Consider the following 16,088-nt stretch of genomic DNA (forward strand, 5'->3'; position numbering starts at 1 on the left):
TTAGGGTGTGTAGAAGAGAGGGAGACTACTTCCCGGTAAAAGTAGGTCTTAGACAGGGATGTGTAATGTCACCATGGTTGTTTAATATATTTATAGATGGGGTTGTAAAAGAAGTAAATGCTAGGGTGTTCGGGAGAGGGGTGGGATTAAATTATGGGGAATCAAATTCAAAATGGGAATTAACACAGTTACTTTTTGCTGATGATACTGTGCTTATGGGAGATTCTAAAGAAAAATTGCAAAGGTTAGTGGATGAGTTTGGGAATGTGTGTAAAGGTAGAAAGTTGAAAGTGAACATAGAAAAGAGTAAGGTGATGAGGGTATCAAATGATTTAGATAAAGAAAAATTGGATATCAAATTGGGGAGGAGGAGTATGGAAGAAATGAATGTTTTCAGATACTTGGGAGTTGACGTGTCGGCGGATGGATTTATGAAGGATGAGGTTAATCATAGAATTGATGAGGGAAAAAAGGTGAGTGGTGCATTGAGGTATGTGTGGAGTCAAAAAATGTTATCTATGGAGGCAAAGAAGGGAATGTAAGAAAGTATAGTAGTACCAACACTCTTATATGGGTGTGAAGCTTGGGTGGTAAATGCAGCAGTGAGGAGACGGTTGGAGGCAGTGGAGATGTCCTGTCTAAAGGCAGTGTGTGGTGTAAATATTATGCAGAAAATTTGGAGTGTGGAAATTAGGAAAAGGTGTGGAGTTAATAAAAGTATTAGTCAGAGGGCAGAAGAGGGGTTGTTGAGGTGGTTTGGTCATTTAGAGAGAATGGATCAAAGTAGAATGACATGGAAAGCATATAAATCTATAGGGGAAGGAAGGCGAGGTAGGGGTCGTCCTCGAAAGGGTTGGAGAGAGGGGATAAAGGAGGTTTTGTGGGCAAGGGGCTTGGACTTCCAGCAAGCGTGCGTGAGCGTGTTAGATAGGAGTGAATGGAGACGAATGGTACTTGGGACCTGACGATCTGTTGGAGTGTGAGCAGGGTAATATTTAGTGAAGGGATTCAGGGAAACCGGTTATTTTCATATAGTCAGACTTGAGTCCTGGAAATGGGAAGTACAATGCCTGCACTTTAAAGGAGGAGTTTGGGATATTGGCGGTTTGGAGGGATATGTTGTGTATCTTTATACGTATATGCTTCTAAACTGTTGTATTCTGAGCACCTCTGCAAAAACAGTGATTATGTGTGAGTGAGGTGAAAGTGTTAAATGATGATGAAAGCATTTTCTTTTTGGGGATTTTCTTTCTTTTTTGGGTCACCCTGCCTCGGTGGGAGACGGCCAACTTGTTGAAAAAAAAAAAAAAAATATATATATATACAGTGGACCCCCGGATAACGATTACCTCCGAATGTGACCAATTATGTAAGTGTATTTATGTAAGTGGGTTTTTAAGTGTATGTTTGGGGGTCTGAAATGGACTAATCTACTTCACAATATTTCTTATGGGAACCAATTCGGTCAGTACTGGCACCTGAACAAATATCGTTAACCGGGGGTCCACTGTATTATACAATGTGTGCATGGGCCATGGTTCACAATGTGATCAAAGCTGCAATGATGTGGTTAATTAATGTCTATGTATGCATGTTTATGGTTCCACAGCACTGTTGTGCAACTTTGTGACTCCCCTACCAAGCCAATACTAATGTGCGTATTTGTGTGCATGAGTGTATGTGTGCATTCCCATCTTTATGTATGTGCATGTGTGTGTATGTGTGTTCGTAATTATGAATGTATGGTTACAGAAATAGAATTAGGCTCAAGTGTATATTTGTGTAATATATATGCATGTATACAGTATATACAATTGCAAATTTACAATGCAGTATAAAAGCTGTCTGTTTAAGTTCTTAGTTTGTAAACTTCACAAGACTCTTGTGTTTGTTCAATTCAAGTACTGATAAAGTTTTGTTGAAAAATGCTGGAAGTCTAGCCACAATGAATACATTTTTTCCATCCATAATTTCAGGTATCAGTACAGATCGACTGTGGAGGAACATCGGCAAATCTCTTACTCTACTCTGCTTTATCTTCAGGTGGTCCAAGATATCACCAGGAAGTCGCTGGGGAGGGAAGAAAAATATTGAAAAGTAATAACATATGATGAATAGAAAGTTACACTTAAATTTAAAAATCAATCAAGATGAGAGCAAGGCATTTACTACTTTTAGTGATAAAAATATTCTGAATACAACCTCTCCTCACTTAATACAGTAATGGACTTCCATTCCTAAGACCATGTTGATAAACAAATTCGTCGCTAAACGAGGAGCATACTATAATGTTAGTGGGTTTGTGTCAACTATCTAAGTCTGAGTGGTCGGTAAACGAGTACGTCACTAAGTGAGGAGAGGCTGTATTTAAGAATAGTACCAAGTACAGCCTCTCCTCACTTAATGATGGAGTTCTGTTCCTGAGACCTCGTTGGTAAACAAATTCGTCGCTGAGGAGCATACGTAAACAAATTCGTCGCTGAGGAGCATACTATAATGGTAGTGGGTTTGTGTCAAAAATCACTGATAATGTATTAATGTCACCTTTGCACCATTTATAACATTTCTGGTATATTTTTAAACGTTTATACAGTAGTGTACTGTATATTGTAATAAACAGAATAGAGGAAATCAGCTCTAACATACATTATTTAGGTACGCATACTGGTTAGAGAGCCCGTCCTAAGTCCGACTTGTCGGTAAACAAGTACAGTACGTCGCTAAGTGAGGAGAGGCTGTAATGGAAATTCCAGCAAAACAATAACAGCTCATAAGATACAGTAATAAAAGCTTCAGACAAAGAAAGTTTAAGGAGTACCTATAGACAGATGTGTCACCAGAAGACTATATAAATGAAGTAGCAAGCAACTGAAGTATTCCTATATTATAATAACAGAGATCCGGGGTGAAACAGTACGAATAGCATGAGCATCAGTGATGAATAAGGCAAATATGCATTTATTCACGTTATCACAAACAATATACATGTATATGTATTAATAATCTAAGAACAACTGAAGTGATTTGCAGAATCATGAACACCAATTTGCAAAGTTTCAGTGACAACCTGGGAAACATGATGATAAACAACAAACTAAATTAAAAAAAAAATAATAATTGCTGGAGATTTCAACATTATTCTTTGTTAACCATATGTTCTCCAAGAGTCAAACTTCTGTAATAATATGTATTCTTACCCCCAAACACCCCTGATCACCAAACACACTAGATCATATGGGGATCAACATAAAAACACCTATAAATTTTATCATAGAGAGAAAAACTGACCATTTTCACACTTTCTTTATCAATGACTTTTTAAAAATCCCATTCAAAACAAGAAATATCTCTTTAGAATCCATACTGATATTTTAATTAACAGCCTCATGGATGCCATTAATTACACAAATTTCAAAAGAGAGCAGAGTCTCAGCTATAATATAACTTATGAAGTAGAACACTTCCTCAATAGTTCTAAAATATATACTGCCCACAAAAATCCAAACAAATATTGTATTATACATGTTCTGGGGGAAGTTCGTGAGGCAGTAGGTAAAATGAAAGGAGGTAAGGCAGCCGGGATTGATGGGATAAAGATAGAAATGTTAAAAGCAGGTGGGGATATAGTTTGGAGTGGTTGGTGCAATTATTTAATAAATGTATGGAAGAGGGTAAGGTACCTAGGGATTGGCAGAGAGCATGCATAGTTCCTTTGTATAAAGGCAAAGGGGACAAAAGAGAGTGCAAAAATTATAGGGGGATAAGTCTGTTGAGTATACCTGGTAAAGTGTATGGTAGAGTTATTATTGAAAGAATTAAGAGTAAGATGAAGAATAGGATAGCAGATGAACAAGGAGGCTTTAGGAAAGGTAGGGGGTGTGTGGACCAGATGTTTACAGTGAAACATATAAGTGAACAGTATTTAGATAAGGCTAAAGAGGTTTTTGTGGCATTTATGGATTTGGAAAAGGCGTATGACAGGGTGGATAGGGGGGCAATGTGGCAGATGTTGCAGGTGTATGGTGTAGGAGGTAGGTTACTGAAAGCAGTGAAGAGTTTTTACGAGGATAGTGAGGCTCAAGTTAGAGTATGTAGGAAAGAGGGAGATTATTTCCCAGTAAAAGTGGGCCTTAGACAAGGATGTGTGATGTCACCGTGGTTGTTTAATATATTTATAGATGGGGTTGTAAGAGAAGTAAATGTGAGGGTCTTGGCAAGAGGCGTGGGGTTAAAAGATAAAGAATCACACATAAAGTGGGAGTTGTCACAGTTGCTCTTTGCTGATGACACTGTGCTCTTGGGAGATTCTGAAGAGAAGTTGCAGAGGTTGGTGGATGAATTTGGTAGGGTATGCAAAAGAAGAAAATTAAAAGTGAATACAGGAAAGAGTAAGGTTATGAGGATAACAAAAATATTAGGTGATGAAAGATTGGATATCAGATTGGAGGGAGAGAGTATGGAGGAGGTGAATGTATTCAGATATTTGGGAGTGGACGTGTCAGCGGATGGGTCTATGAAAGATGAGGTGAATCATAGAATTGATGAGGGGAAAAGGGTGAGCAGTGCACTTAGGATTCTGTGGAGACAAAGAACTTTGTCCTTGGAGGCAAAGAGGGGAATGTATGAGAGTATAGTTTTACCAACGCTCTTATATGGGTGTGAAGCATGGGTGATGAATGTTGTAGCGAGGAGAAGGCTGGAGGCAGTGGAGATGTCATGTCTGACGGCAATGTGTGGTGTGAATATAATGCAGAGAATTCGTAGTTTGGAAGTTAGGAGGAGGTGCGGGATTACCAAAACTGTTGTCCGGAGGGCTGAGGAAGGGTTGTTGAGGTGGTTCGGACATGTAGAGAGAATGGAGCAAAACAGAATGACTTCAAGAGTGTATCAGTCTGTAGTGGAAGGAAGGCGGGGTAGGGGTCGGCCTAGGAAAGGTTGGAGGGAGGGGGTAAAGGAGGTTTTGTGTGCGAGGGGCTTGGACTTCCAGCAGGCATGCGTGAGCGTGTTTGATAGGAGTGAATGGAGACAAATGGTTTTTAATACTTGACGTGCTGTTGGAGTGTGAGCAAAGTAACATTTATGAAGGGATTCAGGAAAACCGGTAGGCCGGACTTGAGTCCTGGAGATGGGAAGTACAGTGCCTGCACTCTGAAGGAGGGGTGTTAATGTTGCAGTTTAAAAACTGTAGTGTAAAGCACCCTTCTGGCAAGACAGTGATGGAGTGAATGATGGTGAAAGTTTTTCTTTTTTCGGGCCACCCTGCCTTGGTGGGAATCGGCCAGTGTGTTAAAAAAAAAAAAAAAAAAAAAAAACATGTTCTGTGCAGAATTTATGCATAAGAAATTCCAGGTATGATAAAGACAAATAAAAACTAACTTCTGTTTCAGCAAAACTGATTCCTGTCAAAATATGTAAGTGACTCCTCTTTAAACATATTCTAAGTACAGTGGACCCTCAGTTATTGGCTGTAATCCGTTCCAGAACGTCGGCCTAAAACTGAAATAATATTTCCCATAAGAATTAATGCAAATACATTTAATCCGTTCCAGACACCCAAAAATATAAACAAAATATAATTTTTTTAAAGATTAATTATAGTTTTACATACACAAAACAATGAGAACTAAATAAAATAAATAAATGAACATTTAAATCACTATTCCTTTATTGAAGACTCTTGTTGGCTTATTGAAGACAGGGAGGAGGAGAGAGGGAGGACTGATTATTGTTTGGAAGGGGAATCACCCTCCATAAGGACTTCAGGTATTAAAGCCCTCTCTGGGGTTACATCCCTTCTTTGTCTTTTACTGTCACTAGGACCAGCTTGAGAGTCACTGCAACCCTGTGGCACCAAAAAATTGTCCAGAGAACTCTGTTTCTTGCATCTCTTTAAGATTTTCCTGAAGTGGGACAAGGTTTTGTTACTAAACATGTTGCAGTTATGGCATGTTTCAGCTTGGTCAGGGTGATATTTTTCAACAAAATTTTGTATCTCGCTCCTCTGAACCAATTTCCTTAGCTGTGGTCTGTTGCTGTTGCAGATGAAGGTCTTGCAGCTCTTCAATAGTTAGCTCTTCCCTGTGGTCCTCGACCAACTCTTCCACATCCTTGCCACTCACCTCCAACCCCATGGACTTCCCCAAAGACACAATACATTCCACAACAGGCAGAGGATCGACAGGATCAGCCTCAAACCCTTCAAAATCCTTGTTGAAGATACATTCTAGCCACAATTTTCTCCAAGCAGAGTTCAAAGTCCTGGAAGTCACTCCCTGCCAAGCCTTACCTATAAGGCTTATGCAATGGAGGATACCGAAGTGATTCCTCCAGAACTATCTTAGGGTCAAGTAAGTGTCCAAGGTCACTTCAAAGCACCTTTGAAACACTACTTTTGTGTAGAGTTTTCTGAAGTTAGAAATGACCTGCTGGTCCATGGGCTGGATAAGAGGAGTGGTGTTAGGAGGCAAGAACTTCATTGTTATAAAACTCAAGTCCCTAAACAACCGGTCTTCCAAGTCTGGAGGATAAGCAGGAGCATTGTCCAGTACCAGAGACACTTGAGTGGCAATTTATTTACCTGGAGGCATTTTTTTACACTTGGGCCAAACACTGCATGGACCCAGTCAATGAAAATGTGCCTTGTGACCCATGCCTTATTATTAGCCTTTCACAACACACACAATTTACTCTTGATGACATTGTTTTTCTTGAACACACTGGGATTTTCAGAGTGATACACCAGTAAAGGCTTCACTTTGAAATCCCCACTAGCATTACCAAAAAACAAAAGAGTAAGCCTGTCTTTCATAGGCTTATGTCCTGGCAGTGCCTTTTCCTCCTGTGTGATGTAGGTCCTCTCTGGCATTTCCTTCCAAAAGAGACCTGTTTCGTCACAACTGAGCACTTATTGGGGGAAGAATCCTTAGCCTCTATGTACCCCTTGAATTCATCAACAAATGCTTCGGCCACACATTTTCAGAACTTGCAGCCTCGCCATGCCTTACTACATTGTGTATGCCACTACGCTTCTTAAATCTCTGAAACCAACCTTTGCTGGCCCTAAATTCACTAACAGCATCACTTGTTCCAGGCATTTTTCTTTATGAGATCCGCATGCAACTGCCTTGCCTTTCACAAAAGATTGACTCCACAACACTATCTCCCGCTAATTGTTTTTCGGTGATCCATACCAACAATAACTTCTCCACATCTTCCATTATTGGTGACCTTTGTTTTGTTAGCACATTTACCCCCATTGCAACATTAACTTCCTTGATTTCTACTTTCTTTGCCAATACGTACACCCGATCTCCGAAATAATGGCTGATAACTGGAATAGAATTTCAGCCAAAAAAGCGGATGAAAATGAAGGGTCCACCGTACATTAATTTTTGTTAAGAGGCTACACACTCCTCTCTGCAACTGATGCACTAGGTCTCTGGTGCTCATCTTCCTGAAACTGTCACCACATGGTACACATATTGAAGGGAGGTGTTTTATGTGTTTATGGTAGCTTTGGTCAAAATGATCATATCTCTGGTAGAAATAATAGTAGCATGTAAGAGCATATAAAGCCTGATTTTGAGCACTGATAAACAAGATGATGAGTGGCTATTAACATCATTACAGGTAATTTTTTAATTTTTGTATCAAACATCAACTAATGTATAAAAAAAATTGTACCTGAAAACAATTAATTTTTCTTACTGTCATGTATCATGCTTCATTTTATATCTACTTTCATGTATGTTTTTTATATTCATTACAATTACTTTTTATTCTATGTCTTTATGAATATCTTTAATACTTGTATACATATATGTATGATGTTTATTATGTTCTATTAGTTTTAAGTTAGGTTTAAGCTTACCCAAAATGCTCTGCATAACTAAGGGCTTTCCAATTGTACTGTTAAATGTCAATCAATTTTGTAAAAACTATGCATCATGAGGAAATAAATTATTAACATTATTGTTATTATTATTTCCATGTAGGAAATTTGGGTGACAGAACTTCAAAAAAATCTAATAAAAAACTGTTGAAACAAGAAAGCATACATTTATAACATTTTGTCATTTTTGATGGTGCTAGTGGAAAACAGTGTACAGTGCTACAAAATACGTAATAACAAGCCATATATATTAAGGAATGGTACAGCCCATCTAACTGATACAGCTGGGAGAGATAATAAAAGGAATAAAATTATTGAAAATCCAACAGAACAGTTTATTTACACATTATCCCTTTATAAACATCATTGAACTAAATACTGTAATAAAAATTAGAAAACGGGAGAAGAGTCAAGCAAATAACTAGTTACAAGGAGACAGACACACATTAATTATTTTGGAAACTTCATGCAGACAACTTATAGAAGACACTCACCTGTGGAGCCAACTTTTTCAAGTGTGAGTATTTGTGATCACCTAAAATAGGGCAAGACATTCCAAAGCCAAGATGTACACGCAGCTGATGCTTGATCCCTGTCATTGGTGACAACTCAACAAATGCTGCACTGTTGCTGCTTGCTAATACCTGTGAATGATGGAAGCTTTATATTATTACAGGGGCAGTAGACCATTGGATATCACACTACCTATTAACATATTTTTGCTATAACACTGCTGCACATTTTCTGAGAACACACTGTAGAAAATCGGTTGACACAGTAGAGCACATGCAGTGGAAAATGTGGCATGAGTCACGTTCTTTTCCCTTCATCTCACAGTGAGCCTCAGGGCAAATTTATTGTCTCTCAGGCTAGTGGGTGGGAGCATGTGAGCTAGTGAGTGAGGACAGGGTACTGGGTGATGAAGGATGAATGAAGTTTTGAGTGAAGGAGTGAGTGTGTCCTGCGAGTGAATGCTGTTGCTCCTGTCCCATGTTTCCTTCACCTGTTGTGTCTCATGTGGCACTGGAGCATATGATCAGATGGGCACCGGTGTGAGGGATGGGTAGAGGGTCGTGGGTAACGAGCCTTATTTTTGTAAAGTGGAGTACAGTATATTATACAATTAAGGTGACTGACAAATATAAATTTCTCTATAGAAAGCCCCATATTATGCAAAGCATTCGGGCAGCTTTAAAACTAAATTATGATTGCAAGTATATGAGAATAAGAATAGTTTTTATTATACTGGAGGTATTTAGTAATTCAATAAAAAAATTATAATTAGTGATACATGAGTTGAAGGAATGATAGACAAGGATAGGGATAATACAGGTTGAAAGAATTGTTCAGCATAATTAATTGTTGTTAGGATCACATTAGCAAAAGGATTTGTGTTTTAACAGTAGCTTCGAAGTAGCTGACAGAGATTGGAGTTTTCTGATTTTAGGTCCTCTTATACACATTATGTTTTTACAAAGATTAACCCTTTGACTGTCGCAACCCCACATCCTGAGGTGTCTCTTGGTGTCGCAAAAAAAAAAAAAAAAACAAAAAAAAAACAAAAAACAAAAATTTTCCTTATGAAATGACAGAGAATCTTTTCCCGATAGTAATGACACCAAAAGTACGAAATTTGATGGAAAATTTATGGAATTACGCTCTCATGAAGTTAGCGACCTAGGCGATATTTATGAATTGGCGATTTTCCCCACTTTGAGCCCTATTTTCGGCTAATTCCATTGTTCCAGTCGACCAAACTCATAACTATTTCTTTAGAACTCCATTTGTCCTATCGACTGAGTACAATAAATTGCCCATTTACCGATTTCAACTACCCAATAAAGTGGTCAGAAATTGGCAATTTGGCCAATTTCACGCAAATTAAAAAATATGCCAATTTCAAAATAGGGTCCAGAGTGAACAATGCAGACATTCCTGGCTCTAAAACAACATTTCCTTTATTCATCAGTCATATCTCCAGGCCCTTCTGATATTACTCTTGCTTTCTATTTTGATTTTTTATTCAAAGAAAAAATAGAAGATTTACTGTTATGCAGACTACTGCAATATTGTAATAATTGTATAAATAACATCACCTCATTCATGACTGCATATTAGAATGGCTAGTTGGAGGATGCTGGGCAGTGGAGGGGTGGGGGGAGGCTAGAAGCAACAAGGCAGTGTGATAGTGACAGTGTGGATGACAGTATCGGTGACCTGGTGTGGATGGTAGTGTGAATGATGGGTGGGTGATTGCACAGTTGGTGTGGGCATAGGGTTGTGTAGGCTAGAAGCTGTAGGAAAGTGGTGTGAGTGAAAGCATGGAAGTGGGGCCATGTGCACTTAAAGATGAAGGGGAATGGTGTGGGTGAAAGGTGTGGTTGTCAGTGGCTTGGTGTGGGTAGTGATTGGATGATGGATGAGTATGCAGTTGGTGGCATAAGTGGTAATAAGGGTTGTGGTCGACTAAGTGATTAGATGTGTAGACAGCGTGTTCGGATAAGATGTGGGTATGAGGTCATAGGGAAAACTGGCCACGAGGGTATGGCGTAGTTGAAGGGGGAACTGTGCTGGGTAGGTTTTTGGTTGGGATGGTCTTGGTAAAGGTGTGTAGCTGTAAGGGAATTGTGTGGGTGGAGGTTACTAATTGAAATGGTGTGGGTGAAAGCATGTGGCCATTGGGATATTATAGGGGCTGGTGGTATAGGCAGAGAAGGCATGTGTAGATTGGAGGCATGGTATGGGTGAAGCCATGTAGCCACAGTGTAGGTTGGAGGCATGGTATGGGTGAAGCCGTGTAGCCACAGTGTAGGTTGGAGGCATGGTATGGGTGTAGGTATGAAGCCACGGTGTAGGTTGGAGGCATGGTATGGGTGAAGGCATGTAGCCCTGGGAGGGGGCGACTTGTGGTACTGGACGCATGTGAACATAGCATGAGGTATGGCATTAGACTCATATGAACAGAGGACTGAGCCTTACTGCATACTCTCTCTTTTTTTTTTACTTACTTTAAAAGAAGTGACAGCCAAATGGCTGTTACTTGTAGGATTTTTTATTCCTTTTATGTCTGGTGACAGGACCATGCGATGTTTTCCTTCAATCAGACCATCTGCTATTGGAATGTCAATCACACCTGCAATAACAATCTTTTTAGGAATACTGTAAGCATTTAGAAAAAAGAAAAAACAGTGTATGACATTCCTTCACTGCATGCTACTTTCCACTCATTACTACACCTATCATTCCATTTCTTCTAAGAGTATATATGTGCATATTAGTTTCTTATTATACACCCAGAGAGGCTGCAATTCTTTCTTTCAAAACTTTAATTATGCTTCAAAATCTAGATGAAGCTTTTCAAAGTACCCTCAGTAAGCCTAAATAAGCAAGCTATAACATTATAAGCACTCAGCAAAATTAAATGCCAAGAAAACAAAACACATCATTTATAAAAGAACTTAATAATACTATGTTGAGATTATAAAATAACTGAACATCTGTTACTCCCTATCTCGTCCTCCCCAGGTAGTGTTGAGGTAAGTAGAAAAACACTTGGTACAGAGCAAACTTTGATTATAGAGCTCCAGCAAGTCATACAAGGTGTCTAGGTGCCAGGATATTATAAAGTAGTAAGGTGAGTGACAAGGACAGGAAGTAGGTTGGAGTTAGGTGTCATCTATGGTGGTTAATCTTATGATTAGATTAACTGGGAAGGTAATTAATATCCAGAAATAATTTCAGGTGATCTAAAAATTATATTAATGCTTAAAGATCTGCAAGACTCTCTTAATATTTGCTAGTCATACTCTTTTAGTTATTTACCTTGAAGTGGATTTGGAATGCCTTTTGTGATAGCCCAATAAGTCTTTTTGAGCTGACATTCCTTAAACATTTTCTTCAGAATATCAGCCATGGAAGGCGTGCGTGCCATCAGTAACACTCCTGGAACAGCAGGAAATTACTAAACTGAAGTGATGGCAGGATACTGCTAAAAAAATGTGAATACAGGCACTAATTTAAACAAGTTCTTGATAGATTTTTCATCAACAAAATATGAATATGACTCACAAAAGCATGAATAAAAGAATAGTAGAATGTTAAGACTAAGAAGAGTGTATATTCTAACAAATGTTACTATTTATGTAATACATCCCATTAGTCATTATTCAAATGTTGTCCTCAATATTGTGATACACGATCATTATAGTTTCATTTTAGATTTCCAAACTAACAAATAATCATATAGGATTATATACTCAACAAAACAATTAGAAAATCTTGCTCACTTTTAAAATATAAACAAATAGGTTTATGGATATCACATTTAGGGAATCATCCTGATTAGTGATTATACATATACATATATAATAAACATGAACACTAATTACAGAGATCATATAAACTGGTCAGTCTGTCATCCAAGAACAATTAAATAATCATTAAAATATATACCTGTGGTGTTAGAGTCAAGCCTGTGTACTGGGTACAATTCATCTGCTTTTAAATATCTTGCTAAGTCAGGAAGGTAATCTGAAAGAATATGTTGATGACCACTAGTTCCTCTGTGCATAGCTATTCCATATGGTTTGTATAAGCCAACAATATCATCTGAAAAATAAAAGGAATAAAATAAGTTATTACTATAATATATATACAGTGGAACCCCGGTTTACGATCAGCTCCCAATGTGACCAATTATGTAAGTGTATTTATGTAAGTGCGTTTGTATGTGTATGTTTGGGGGTCTGAAATGGAGTAATCTAATTCACAATATTCCTTATGGGAACAAATTCGGTCAGTACTGGCACCTGAACGTACTTCTGGAATGAAATAATATTGTAAACCGGGGGTCCACTCTACTGCAGTTTTACATTTGATTAGTAATTTAAAAGAAAAATTTGAAGTGCTGTATTAAGTTTAAGGTACTCTACTAAATTTCATGATACATGCTTTTAGTAATTTTTTATAATTCCAAACAAAACAATTAACAAATATTAAAACTTACCTTTATCATATATCACACTATTTTTCAGCGTTTTAAGAACCTCAAATTTAGTAAAATTTTCCTTCGACTTCACACTCAATAGACTCAAAATTTTTTTATAGCTCTTATTTGTACCCACAATGTCTGGATGAATATCATGTTCCTTTTTATGCAAATCTTTTCTCATTTTAACAATATAATCAAAGGCTGATTTTGGTGGAACTTCTATATTCTGAACCTTAGGCTTTACTTTATCATTTTGCTTTGTATATGATTTATGCAACACTTCATTTTCCTTTGGCTTTTGTGTTAAATATGTAAGATTTGCATATTCAATATTGTTTTCCAAATTCACAGTTATTGGGGAATCAAGAATAATATCTTCATTAGCTTTCTTAGCCAATGCTTTTGTATCTTGTTTAATCTCTGTATGTTGTATTTTGTTATTGATTGAAGAATTTTCTTTTGATAAGGACTGCAGTGAATCCTTAAAAAAATGGTTATCAATGTAATTGAGATTATCATTGTCCTGTTGTTGTTCTGTTTCAGTTTTCTGATATTTATCATCATCATTTGGTGCAAATTGGTGAGTATGTTCATTTACACTAGAGGAAGAATGTTCATCAAATCTTGATATAGAAACACCAAATACACACTCGTCTATATAATTAAGACCTGCAGTAACAGTTGTATCATTTGATGGTGCAATATTAATTTCTGTACTCAAAGAATCATCACTTTTGGAATAATTTTTAACGGCTGCTCCAAAGTACAGTTCATCCACAAAATTAGAATCAGTACAATGTTCTTCCACTGCTTTACTAGTTCCAGTTAGTGTTTCTCTCTCTTGTTTTACTTCTGGTTTATTAAGTCTTGCATGTTCTCCAGACTGCTGTAATATGGGAACAGATAAATGGGAAACATATGGTATATCTTCATAATCAGCATTATATTCTGTAGCATTAGTTTCATCTTCAGCTTGACTTTTCTTACCATCTTTACTTGATAACATTTCCTGTAATCCGACTGGCATTACAGGGCCATAAATGCTGTCATATTGGCCATGTACTTCAGGCACATTTTCATTATCAAAGCGAATATTACCAAAATTGGTTAAATGTACTTTGCTACTGCTCGGCTCAACATTACGTATTTCATTGATTATATTTGTATATTTCAGGACAACACTGTCAACGCTATCTATGGAGCGTGAGTCCTTATGCACCCTAGGACTCCTGTTAGGATGCTGGACTTCAGGAATCCTTTCACTGTGTCTGTGATCATAATTCGTATATCCTCTCGGAAGTAAAGTTGCACAATGTGTTCTTAAATACCGATTTACTTTGCTGGTGGGAATATTTGGACTCCCAGTTCGAAGAAAAAATCGACTGGTTTTCAACAGCATTGTTCTTTTTTGGAATACCCTCAGCTTCTTCTTAGGGATATGAAAGGTTTTTTTATGATACGTATAATTTCTTCGAAGTATGTGTAGTTTCTAAACACTTGATTCTTATCTAACGTGTTGCTTGTTGTTGTTAGTTGGGTTTATAGAGGCCACTGACAACCTACGCCGTATCGAGTCCGACTTCCCGATGTTCGGGGAAGATTTGTTGCCCAAAGATGGGCGATGAAAGAACATAAGAAAGAAGGAACACTGCAACACGCCTACTGGCCTATGCGAGGCACGGCCAATTCTTCCACCGGCTTAAGCCAATGCCTTGACCTAGCCAAGTCAGTCACGTCTATATTAAACTGCATCTGCCACTTCTCCGACCATTGCATCAGTCCATTCAGATCATCCTGGAGTGCTCTAATGTCCTCATTAGAATGAATTGGACTGCCTATTTTGGTGTCATCAGCAAATTTGCTATGTCGCTATTTATTCTCTCATCTATGTCGTTTCTGTAAATTGTGAACAACAAGGGGCCCAACACTGACCCTTGTGGAACACCGCTTGTGACGTGCCCCCATTCTGATTTCTCCCCATATATGCAAACTCTCTGCTGCCTGAACATTAAAATGGTATAAAATACCGACAGGTTGTTAGGTAAGACACATATGCAACAGTTAGGTATCTTTATTATGATGAAACGTTTCGCCTACACAGTAGGCTTCTTCAGTCAAGTACAGAAAAGTTGACAGAAGCAGAAGATACTTGAAGACGATGTAATCAGTCCATCACACTTAAAGTTTTGAGGTGGTCAGTCCCTCAGTCTGGAGAAGATCATTGTTCCATAGTATGAAACAATATTGTTTCATACTATGGAACAATGATCTTCTCCAGACTGAGGGACTGACCACCTCAAAACTTTAAGGGTGATGGACTGATTACATCGTCTTCAAGTATCTTCTGCTTCTATCAACTTTTCTGTACTTGACTGAAGAAGCCTACTGTGTAGGCGAAACGTTTCATCATAATAAAGATACCTAACTGTTGCATATGCATCTCTGCTGCCTATTTGTCAACCATGCCTCATGGACACGGGTCATCCCACCCACATCATAAAAATCTTTGAAAGGGTCCTAAGAAGCAAGATCACCACCCATCTAGAAACCCATCAATTACACAACCCAGGGCAACATGGGTTTAGAACAGGTCGCTCCTGTCTGTCTCAACTATTGGATCACTACGACAAGGTCCTAGATGCACTAGAAGACAAAAAGAATGCAGATGTAATATATACAGACTGCAAAAGCCTTCGACAAGTGTGACCATGACGTAATAGCGCACAAAATGCGTGCTAAAGGAATAACAGGAAAAGTCGGTCGATGGATCTATAATTTCCTCACTAACAGAACACAGAGAGTAGTCGTCAACAGAGTAAAGTCCGAGGCAGCTACGGTGAAAAGCTCTGTTCCACAAGGCACAGTACTCGCTCCCATCTTGTTCCTCATCCTCATATCTGACATAGACAAGGATATCAGCCACAGCACCGTGTCTTCCTTTGCAGATGACACCCGAATCTGCATGACAGTATCTTCCATTGCAGACACTGCAAGGCTCCAGGCGGACATCAACCAAATCTTTCAGTGGGCTGCAGAAAACAATATGAAGTTCAACGATGAGAAATTTCAATTACTCAGATATGGTAAACATGAGGAAATTAAATCTTCATCAGAGTACAAAACAAATTCTGGCCACAAAATAGAGCGAAACACCAACGTCAAAGACCTGGGAGTGATCATGTCGGAGGATCTCACCTTCAAGGACCA

General features: G+C 38.3%; 1 protein-coding gene across 1 annotated transcript; it reads right to left on the minus strand.

Annotated features, from left to right (window-relative positions):
• Positions 1 to 1,760: 1,760 nt before the first annotated feature.
• LOC128686155 (uncharacterized) lies at positions 1,761 to 14,427 on the minus strand. The gene is made up of 6 exons (XM_070083151.1): positions 12,897 to 14,427; positions 12,344 to 12,499; positions 11,714 to 11,833; positions 10,900 to 11,024; positions 8,386 to 8,535; positions 1,761 to 2,070 (listed from the first exon to the last, which is right to left on the minus strand). Exons 1-6 carry the CDS (start codon positions 14,278 to 14,280, stop codon positions 1,858 to 1,860), a joined length of 2,148 nt encoding a protein of 715 aa, XP_069939252.1. The 5' UTR covers positions 14,281 to 14,427; the 3' UTR covers positions 1,761 to 1,857.
• Between the last annotated feature and the right edge of the window lie 1,661 nt (positions 14,428 to 16,088).

This window comes from Cherax quadricarinatus, chromosome 9 (genome assembly GCF_038502225.1).
Source record: "Cherax quadricarinatus isolate ZL_2023a chromosome 9, ASM3850222v1, whole genome shotgun sequence".
Classification (NCBI taxonomy): Eukaryota; Metazoa; Arthropoda; class Malacostraca; order Decapoda; family Parastacidae; genus Cherax; species Cherax quadricarinatus.

Excerpts from the sequence above, each read along its gene's own strand:
- LOC128686155 (XM_070083151.1), bottom strand. The coding sequence starts at position 14,280 with ATGCTGTTGAAAACCAGTCGATTTTTTCTTCGAACTGGGAGTCCAAAT. Across the intron at positions 12,500-12,896 it reads TAGTGTGATATATGATAAAG|ATGATATTGTTGGCTTATAC; the intron begins GTAAGTTTTAAT and ends TTTATTTTTCAG. Across the intron at positions 2,071-8,385 it reads TGAAAAAGTTGGCTCCACAG|CGACTTCCTGGTGATATCTT; the intron begins GTGAGTGTCTTC and ends TTCCCTCCCCAG.